At 36.0% G+C, this 10,627-nt stretch overlaps 1 protein-coding gene across 3 annotated transcripts in view; it reads left to right on the top strand.

The window, feature by feature from the left end:
* RNF19A (ring finger protein 19A, RBR E3 ubiquitin protein ligase) overlaps positions 1–8,426 on the top strand; it is a 56,811-nt gene extending 48,385 nt beyond the window's left edge. For all 3 annotated transcript variants that reach the window (XM_080800217.1, XM_080800218.1, XM_080800219.1), the window contains 5 exons: positions 81–195; positions 681–842; positions 3,548–3,761; positions 4,998–5,141; positions 6,234–8,426. In XM_080800217.1, the coding sequence (XP_080656343.1) occupies positions 81–195; positions 681–842; positions 3,548–3,761; positions 4,998–5,141; positions 6,234–6,924 (1,326 nt within the window). In that variant the 3' untranslated portion in view covers positions 6,925–8,426. The remainder of the gene's footprint in view (positions 1–80; positions 196–680; positions 843–3,547; positions 3,762–4,997; positions 5,142–6,233) is intronic.
* Positions 8,427–10,627: the final 2,201 nt, after the last annotated feature.

Raw genomic sequence — 10,627 nt, forward strand, 5'->3', positions numbered from 1 at the left:
TGTAGGTCTGTTTCGTTTAAATTAAATATGTAATGTGTTTTTTCTTTAAACTCCCACTCCATGTTTATTTTTAATTCAAGATTCACAATCGATATGAAGGCAAAGACGTTTCAAAGCACAAACGGAATTTGGCTATAACAGGTGGCGTGACATTGTCTGTAATAGTATCTCCAGTTGTAGCTGCAGTAACTGTAGGTAAGAAAATGCTTAAAAATACTGATCACCTCAGATTTTGTAGAATTTAAGTTTTGTGGAAGGATTTTTTAAGAGCATTATATTGTGGACGATAAGAGGGTTACTTTTTTATGTATTTAAGGACAGTTTAAGCTGAGCCTACAGAAAGTCTCTCATTGAGTAACTGTATTGGTTAAAAGCACTATGGACTGAAGAGCCTAGGGTTAGGATAATTGGTAAATTCTTATTGACTGATACTCACCCTCACCTCATATGGTTTAGAGCCTTGGCACTTAAAAACAAGTGTGTTTTCTCATGTGTGTCACCGGAAAGTTTAGAAGTTTTGAATTTGTTTGTGTTCCTTAACAGGTAAATCTACTTTGGGCAAGGGTTGGAGAACAGTAGCACTTTTCTCCTATACAGTTTCTTTTGAAAAGGCTTTCTAAGAACTCATGTTTCTGTGATTTATTTTTTAACTTATAATGACTAATTTAATTCCTCTTTAGGTATCGGTGTTCCTATTATGTTAGCCTATGTCTATGGTGTTGTTCCAATTTCTCTCTGTCGAAGTGGAGGTTGTGGAGTTTCAGCAGGCAATGGAAAAGGAGTTAGGATTGAATTTGATGACGAAAATGATATAAATGTTGGTGGAACTAACACAGCTGTAGGTAAGTTTTTTAAGCAAAGGAAGAAGATATACTTATTAATAGCTTAAGTTGGAGAAATAGATAACATGCAAATTAGAATTTCCATTGCCCACCTTTTGCTAGGCCTAATAGCATTCATCCCGATGTACATCAGTGAAATGAACTGCCCGGGAAAGGTGAATGGATGAAAGAGGGTGAAAGAGTTCTGGATACCTAACCTACACTAGAAATGTAATGCCTTAGAAACATCCAGACTTTCATCCTAAATTTTGCCTTAAACAATACAAATTGGTAAGAACAAAATATGAAGAGAAAGGTAGTTCATAAAAGAAGAAATACAGATGGCCAGTGAATAGAGAGTATCTTTAACTCAGTGTTATTCAGAGAAATATGAATTAGAACAATACCTGTAGGATGAAAAGGCCCTCAGAAATTATTATTACATTATTACAGAAATTATTAAAGAATTAATATATAATATATAAATTATATAATATATATTCATATATATAATATATAATTATATATAATGTATAATATATAATTAAATTATACAGAAATTATTACAGAAATTTGTCTTTAGGAAGTAATCAGGCAGATGTGCAAAGATAATGACCACTTTCTTTCCTCCCATTCTCTCTTGAACCCACTCTAACCAGTTTTGATCCCTGCCACTCCCGGGTTTTATCTCTACCACACCACCAAAGCAGAGCCATGAGTGACCTCCATCATACCAGATATAATGGTCAACTCTTGGTTTTCATTTTAATATAACAATTCGCCTGACATGGTAGACTGTGCCCTCCTTCTTGAAACATTTTCTTTTCTTATCACCTGAGAAACCATTTCTCATCTCATTGTATTTCCTAGCCATTCGTTCTCAGTCTTCATCTATACTCATTCCCTGGGTCATCTCTTAATATGGGTCATATTAAATAATACATAGACCGACCACTCATGAATTTTTATCTAGGCTAGAACTCTCCTCTGGACTTTGGATTTGTACATCTAACTCTCATCATTAATCTACACTTAAATGTCTGACAAGAATTTCAAGTTGTCTGTAACCAAACTCTTGACTCTAAAACCTGTTCTTTCCAGTCATCATCCTCACCTCATCAAATAGCCTCTCCATTCTAACTGTTGGTTGGACCGAAAACCTTCACTTACAGTGATTCCTCCTTTTCTGTTCTTACCTTCCATCCGATCTGACAGCTAATTCTGGTGCTTTCTTCAGTATTTAGCCATAATCCAACCATTTCTCACCCTCTCCACTGTTCCATTAGTTCAAGCTACTGCCCTTTTTCTTGCACTATTGTAATAGCCCCTTTAGATGATCCATCAACTTCTCATCTACTGCTCACTGTTCCACAGTGTATGTAGTGATACTTCTGAAACATAAATCAGATCATGTCTTTCTTATGCATAGAACACTGCTTGTGCTTCCAGCTGTACTGAAGGAAAACCCACAATCCTTATCTTAGCCCATACTGCCCCACATGATCTGTCCTAGGCTGCACCTCGCTCATCTCTTTTTACTCTCTTATTTAATACCACCCCTCCGTGATATTTTTGAGGATGCCAAGTATACTTCCACTTCTAGACTTTTAAACTTGCAGTTCCCACTGCCTGGAATAGTCTTCCTTCTGATAATTTTATGGAATACAGTGGTATCAGATCTTGTAATAGCTTGTAGACAATTGGATCTGTAGAACATACCTAGAAATCAACTTTTGGCCCATTTTATTGACCTGAAGAATAATAAGCTCTTTAAATGAAACCCTTATTGAAAACTCACATATTTTCCTCCAGAGTCAGCTAAATTTTCCAGTTGTCAGATTTTAAATGAATTCCTAAATCTTGAAGTGGTGACCACTTTTTTTGAGAATTTCAAGCCAATTTATTTTAGATTGAAGGTAAAAGTTTGATTCCTTAAAAGCATTTATCACAGTCTGTAATAACTTGTTTCTTTGTTTACTTGGTTTCTTAGGGGTGAAGGCTATACCTGTATTCTTTGTTACTATATTTTTAAAACCTGGAATATAGGGATGCCTGGGTGGTTCAGTGGGTTAAGCATCTGCCTTTGTCTCAGGTCATGATCCCAGGGTCCTGGAATTGAGCCCTGCATCGGGCTACTGCTCAGCGGGGAACCTACTTCTCCCTCTGCCTGAGGCTTCCCTTACTTGAGCTCTCTCTTTCTGACAAATAAATAAATACAATCTTAAAAAAAAGAAAAAACCTGGAACATAGTAGGCGTTTGATTTCACCATCTTTATTTAGCATATAAAAATCCTAATATCTTTAATCTTAACAAAAGGAGGAAACCACTTCTCTCCTCCTATTTCTTCTTGGTCCTCATTTCTTTTCTTAATATGAATATAGTTGACACACAGTGTTACCTTAATTTCAGTTGTTCAACATAGGATTCAGCAAGTTTCTACATTATGATATGTTCACCACAAGTGTAGCTACCATCTCACCATACAATGCTACGACAGTAAAAAATGTTGTGACCATTTAATACCGAGAGCCAGTCCCTAATCCAATATTACAGTCAGAGATAGTTCCCTTTCCTTTTACCCCATAGTTATGTGTTCCTGGTTCCAGATGTCTTTTCTGTTCCTGTGCATGTTGTATAATAAAATGTCCTATCTGAAAGGAGGAATTTGAGAAGAGGGACATTAATAATCATTCTTATTTAATTTCTCTGAAATATTTCCATTTAGACACAACTTCAGTAGCAGAAGCAAGACACAACCCTAGCATAGGGGAGGGAAGTGTTGGTGGTCTGACTGGCAGTTTGAGTGCAAGTGGAAGCCACATGGACCGCATAGGAGCCATTCGAGACAACCTGAGCGAGACGGCTAGTACCATGGCCCTAGCCGGAGCCAGTATAACAGGGAGTCTGTCAGGAAGCGCCATGGTAAACTGTTTTAACAGGTAAGAAAAATGTGCTCTGTTTTCTTTTTGCCTTCTGTTAACTACAAATTATTAGATGAGAATTTTGAAGATTATTATAATTGTGTAATCATTATGATTACATACAGTCCTGTGTCAGGGCTGAAAACAGTAATGTTAGCAATGAAATTTAGTAGTAAACAGTGAAATTTTTACTTGTTTGAATTTTCTGCTGTAGTATTTTATACCCATGGTATGGTAAAAACCAAGTCTAAGGCATAGCATTCTGCTAATTTCTTCACTGCGTTTGTCAGATTTGATGTTATGCATCAGTGCTGGAGCTGCTTTGGTGTACATGGTAAAGGCAGTGCTGAAGCCCGGACCCTCACCTCTGGAGGTGACCGCAGTTAGATGTTAGAAAAGGAGACACTGGCAGAGGCCTGGGGGGACCAGGTGGAGTCAGGATATGTGGGAGTGCGTGAGCTGAGGCCAGGGTGCGTGAGCTGAGGCCGGGGTAGTCTAGTCCTCCAGAATGCTTGTATGTGTTAGCACTTACTTTGTTCTCACCAAGTCTCGTACCAGCAGCCATATCAATAAATGGGAGAAAATAAAGCATTTTTGTCTTCCTTTGCTTCTTCTCTAATTCTCTATTCTTTATTTCTGTTTATTAGCTTTGTTGTTTTTTTTAAACATAGGAGAGTATGCATGAATTAAAAGATAAGTTGGTTATATTTATCTTATTTTTAGGTAGTTTGCTTTTATTTATTATTTTGTTTTTAGGTAGCTTGTTTTGATGCTTTTTTTTTTTGCTTTTATACTTTTAAACACAAATTCTCTTATAGTAGTGTTTATTATGTCTTTTTTAAAGAATTGGGTATTAAATTTAGAGGGTCAGTTTTAATATGTAGAGGCTCGGGATGTTTTGATCCACTGATCTGTCATGTAGACTGGTTTTTAATATATTCAGATTTTGTTTCACACTCAGACATGGCTAGCATATTTAATTAAAATCTTTTATGTCCTTTCTGTGTTACTCTTTTACTACCTTACTTGTCAGACAGCTAATTTTTCCTATTTTATTTGGATGGCTGGCACTGTTCAGCTTGCTGCAGTAGAATTTGAGTAATCAAATAAAATGAAATTTTTAAAATGCTGATAGTTGTTTCTAAAATAATTTCTTGCTACTAGGGGTGTTAACTGAATTATGTAACTACTATATATTATAGTAGTTTGATATTATATTTAATTTCAGTTTTTATCTGCTCTCTGCTCTTTAAGGTTGGAAGTACAAGCAGATGTACAGAAAGAACGGTACAGTCTAAGTGGAGAATCTGGCACAGTCAGCTTGGGAACAGTTAGTGATAATGCCAGCACCAAAGCAATGGCAGGATCTATTCTGAATTCCTACATCCCATTGGACAAGTAAGGAAAGAACTGTTAAACAGTTGAAGTATTTTTTGATTATTTTATTTTATTTATTTTTCTTATTATTTTATTTTTTTGTTGTTTTTTATTTTTTTTAAGATTTTATTTATTCATTTTAGAGGGAGAAAGAGAATCCCAAGCTGACTCCGCACTTAGCGCAGAGCCCCATCACAGGACTTGATCCCAGGACCCTGAGATCATGACCTGAGCTGAGATCAAGAGTTGGACAGTTAACTGACTAAGCCACTGAGGTGCTCCTTAAAATTAATTTTAAAATAATTATTCCTGTCGTTAAGCAAAATTATAATAAATAATGGTTACCAACTGTTAGGTTCTCCAGGAAAAGAAAATGATGAGATGTCCAGAGTAGGCAAATTCATAGAGACAGGAAGTAGATTAGTGGTTCCCAGGGACTGGGAGCAGGAAAGGATGGCAACAGACTGCTAGTGGATATAGGGTTTCTTTTGGGAATGATGAAAGTGTTCTGCAGTTAGTTGGTAGTGATAGTTGCACAACTCTGAATATACTATTAAAAACCGTAGAATTGTGCTCTTTAAACAGGTGAATTTTGTGATATATAAATTATATTTCAATAAAGCTGTTCTGGAAAAAAAAATGGAGAGGGTAACATAGTACCGGGAACAGATAAGGAATCAATGTAGCTACTTCTGTTTTTTTTTTTTTTATTGAAACATTATTATAAATACTGTCCTTCGGGTACCTGGGTGGCTCAGTCAGTTAAGCATCTGCCTTTGGCTCAGGTCATGATCCCGGGTCCTGGAATTGAGCCTGTTAGGCTCCCTGCTCAGTGGGGAGTCTACTTCTCCTCCTCCCTGTTGCTCCCCCTGCTTGTGTGCGCTTGTGCTCTTTCACACGCTCTGTCAAATAAATAAATATAATCTTTAAAAAGAAAAAGTCCTCTTATTTCAAGTAATATTTTAATAGAGCATATCCTGCATTAATTTGTTTTGATAGCTTTTGTGTAGTCTTTGAATTTTTCACACAGAAGTCCTTCTCCCTTTGCTTTTACCTCAATAAAAATAAAAGGAAGTTAGAAATGTATTTATATTTGTTACTCTTATGTTCCAGAGAAGGCAACAGTATGGAGGTGCAAGTAGATATTGAATCAAAGCCATCCAAATTCAGGCACAACAGTGGAAGCAGCAGTGTGGAGGATGGCAGTGCCACCCGAAGTCATGCTGGTGCTTCATCCAGTGGCTTGCCTGAAGGTAAATGCGGTGCCACCAAGTGGTCCAAAGAAGCAACAGCAGGGAAGAAAGCAAAAGGTGGTAAATTGAGGAAAAAGAGTAACATGAAGATAAACGAGACCAGAGAGGACATGGATGCACAGTTGCTAGAACAACAAAGCACGAACTCAAGTGAATTTGAGGCTCCATCCCTCAGTGACAGTATGCCATCTGTAGCAGATTCCCACTCTAGTCATTTTTCTGAATTTAGTTGTTCTGACCTAGAAAGCATGAAAACTTCTTGTAGTCATGGTTCCAATGATTATCATGCCCGCTTTGCTACTGTTAACATTCTTCCTGAGGTAGAAAACGATCGTCTGGAAAATTCCCCACATCAGTGTAGCATTTCTTTGCTTACCAAAACTGCTTCCTGTTCAGAAGTTCCACAGTTGAATCATATTGCTGAAGAACATGGTAACAATGGAGTAAAACCCAGTGTTGATTTATATTTTGGCGATGCACTAAAAGAAACAAATAACAACCACTCACATCAGACAATGGAATTAAAAGTTGCAATTCAGACTGAAATTTAGGCCTATAAATGCTGCAGATTAATTACCACTGAACAACCTTGTTTGGAGCTGGTTGAACTACATGCGACTACTTTAAGTTTCAAGTTACCAGCAAATGCCCGGTTACATAATCTAATGCAGATACATTTTCTATGTTCAGCAAAGCATTGTGTTTCATGTGGATCTTAATTACCAAACTATGAAATGAAGGCTTTAAAAGTGCATTATTGTAAGGACAATAGTTCTTAAGAGAAGTATGTTTTGTGTGTTTGCCACAAAACATTGCTTGAAGCACATACTTGTGTATTTAGATAGGACTTTGGCTTAATTTATAATCAATATAAAATACTAATACAGTTAGAAACATTCTTATGAAGAAAACTTGAGGCTTAGGGGTAAGTGGTTAGTGACATTTTATTGAAACCACTAAGGGATACTGTTTAAAGAACCTTGCAGGTTACTCTCAGTATATGATACTCTTTGTAACATTTCTGTTCATAACTGGGCATAAATTTCATTTTTTCTTCATATGCAATGTGGATGTGTAAAGCTTAATGCAGCCCATTTGCTACCATTTGGATACTTAGACACTTTGAGCAGGATTGTGGCAGTTTTTGCACAACTTTGAAATAGAAATACCTGGTACTCTATATATCTTGTATATTGTTGATGCCATCTTAGAAGCAAAATGTAAAGGTAGGTAATTAAGTGTACTGACAGCACCAAATAAGATACATAAAACTACAAAATAAAATTCCATTAGTTTGTAAGTATTAAAAAAAAAAAGTCCCCTTCCACCAAGGGGAAGTTTGCACCCCTTTGATTCTTGGTGCCTTTGGAATAGACTGGATTTTAAGGGCCTAGTTGTTTGAGGATTTTGCTGTATTTTCCATTAGTCCTTTCTAGCCACCTTGGATTATATAGACAAATACAAGATAGATAAACATAAATATGAATAATAATAACAATGCTGAAAAAGTATTAGCCTACCAAAGACACACTCAGGCTTTAGTGAATACATAACCTCAGTTTTAACACACGCGTATCTTCTCCAATCATGAAATCAAAGCACGGTGCAGAGTTTGTACCAAGTGCTAAGGAGGGGTCCACGTATGGCTGGCTTTATTTTCCTTTGCTTTTGTTTATGGAAGGTGTTCAGCTGACATAAACAGAAGTCGACCCAAATAACTGCCTATACAGTTAATTTCCTGTATAATTCACTTAAATAAAACAGGTTAACCTCAAAGATAGCAGTTGAAATGTTCCATCTTATGTGTTTCTGTTAAGTATTACCATTATGGTGCTACTGAGCGTTTTCTTTTGATAAAAAGAAAAATGCCATGGGCTGCAGTCTTCTTCCACCACTTTTTCTCACCAGGTCCATTAATATGCTTATAACACTAGTGCCAGTTATTTTATTTGATAGTGCTTATTATGGTATTTGTATATTTGTTTGCATTCCAGTTTTGTTCAATAGTGAGTGTGTAAACTGCATACATTAAATAAATGTAAATACTAATGTATTGCTGCCTTATGGTTTGTGTGCAGGTATTTTTATAAGAATAAGAATTCTCATTTGTCACATGGCAGTTACTTACAAATATTGCAAGCCATTGAGATGATTCTGTATACTGGTCTCAGCCCAAAAGGAAGCATTTGCTGAACTTCCTCAGCAAACAGTGTTGACACACACTGAATCCTTTCTTCATGCTTAATACCTGCCTTTCTTCCAGAAATAACCTGCTTTATTCATCAACATATTTTACTTTTTAAAGTGAATTGGTTGGAAAGTAAATAGATCTATCATTTAATTGTGAAGAGATAAATATTATAAATGCTCATCATAACAGAAAAATAAAAAGATCTTAAAAGACTATTCTAAGAGATACTACTCTGGCAACATTAGATCATGAAACTAGAGCTGTTTAAATTTAAGCTAGTAATTGTAATTAAATGCTTTATATCCTCATAGCTTCTATAAAATGGTGATTTTTCTGATTTCCTGTTACATAGTTAGTACTTAATGAAATAATATGTATGAATATGTGGACTGCTTCTTGACATTTCTGTAAAAGGCCAAAGATTAAATGGAAAGCTAAATGATTCTCAGAGGAATCCAGCAAAAGTGGTGCTATGTAGAAGGTTAGTGCATTCAGTTTACCCATTCCTCTTCTGGTTGTACCCTCAACCAGTACCACCCCAGTGTTAACTTGAAAAAATGGTCTAAACCTTTCAGCTGGCTTCAGAAGTTCCTTCATCTCCCAGGAGTCATTCAAACTTGAATGAATTTAGGACCAAGCCACATGCCCCTGGAGCTCAACTCTAGGACTAGACTAAAACAAGAGAATACTCCAGGTTCAAGACAGGCCTTAACTCCCCAAAATCTTTGAAAGTCCCTTTGTACTTTGTTTTCTTTAAGGTCTGTGAGGGGAAAAAAATCACGAGGTTGTGAAAGAGAATACAAAGATTAAAATGGCATACCGTACTGTTCATTATATTGACCATTTTAACTGCATTCTCTTGAATGTACAAATTCATATCTCCAGAGCACTGAATTAGTTGGCTTCTATGTTAAATTAACACAATCCTTCACTCTTATTTTTACAAAAAATTGGGTTAATTTGTAAATATGTAAGACTTCCCATAGCATATTGTCTAGTTAAATACAACTTTGATCACCAAAGGATAAACGCATGTTGGAAACCATCATAGCTATTAATTCCTATGTGAGCAAAATACCTAAACGCCTATTCTGTTCATTTTGCCTTTCTAATCAGAATCTTCAGGATTCTCAGGGCTATGTTTTATGTGGTTCCTTTTTATGGACTTGTTTCATTTCTTCCCCTTATTAAAATATGAGATACCATTGCTAACAGCCAGTGTTTACATACTGGTCGGTTTTGAATGCTCAAAGTAGTATTTTAAACTTGGGGAGAGTCACAGTGTTTTGGTAGCCTTCATTCAATAGATGAATAGTGAAAGGGAATTTGCAGTTTTTAAATTTAGTTCAGATTTAATCACTATACTTCATATGCCAATCAGAATTTTTGTCATTTCTGCCAGTTTATTCATTCCACAAAGTAACAGTGGATTTGGGGATACACAGCGTTGTATCAAACAGACACCCTGGTTTCAATGGACTTATAGTTGGGGAAGAGAGGCATAAAAAACACATACACATAGCTTAAAATGATGTCAGATGATGGGTGCCAAGAAAAATACAGCGTGTGGAATAAAGTGACTAGAGTATTGGGTAGTGCTATTTCATATAGAGCAAATCACAGAGAGGTCTCTATCCTAGATGGCATTAATGCAAAGATCTAAAAGAAGTGAGAGAGGAACTGGGTAAACATACCAAATGGATGAGCATTGCAGAAAGAGATCTTCTCCCAGGTGAGTTAACAGCCTATTTAGACATCTGTCTTGGAATTTGATAACTAGTAAGACAAATCTGCCACCTTGTTTTTCTTGGGAGAATGTCTTGACTGTTCTTCACACTTTATATTTTCATAACCATTTCGGAGTAACCTTGTTGAATTCTAGCAGTTTGTGTTGGGATAGTACTGAGTCTATAATTATCCTTGTAGAGAGATCTTTCATGTTTTTTACTAATTTTATTCCTGGGTACTTGATACTTTTTGGATGTCATTTTCTTTTTGTTACTAATAGTATATAGAAATACAAATAATTTTCATGTAATGATTTCATGTCTTGGGGAATATTA

Source organism: Martes martes (assembly GCF_963455335.1).
Source record: "Martes martes genome assembly, chromosome: 4".
In the NCBI taxonomy this organism is placed as follows: Eukaryota; Metazoa; Chordata; class Mammalia; order Carnivora; family Mustelidae; genus Martes; species Martes martes.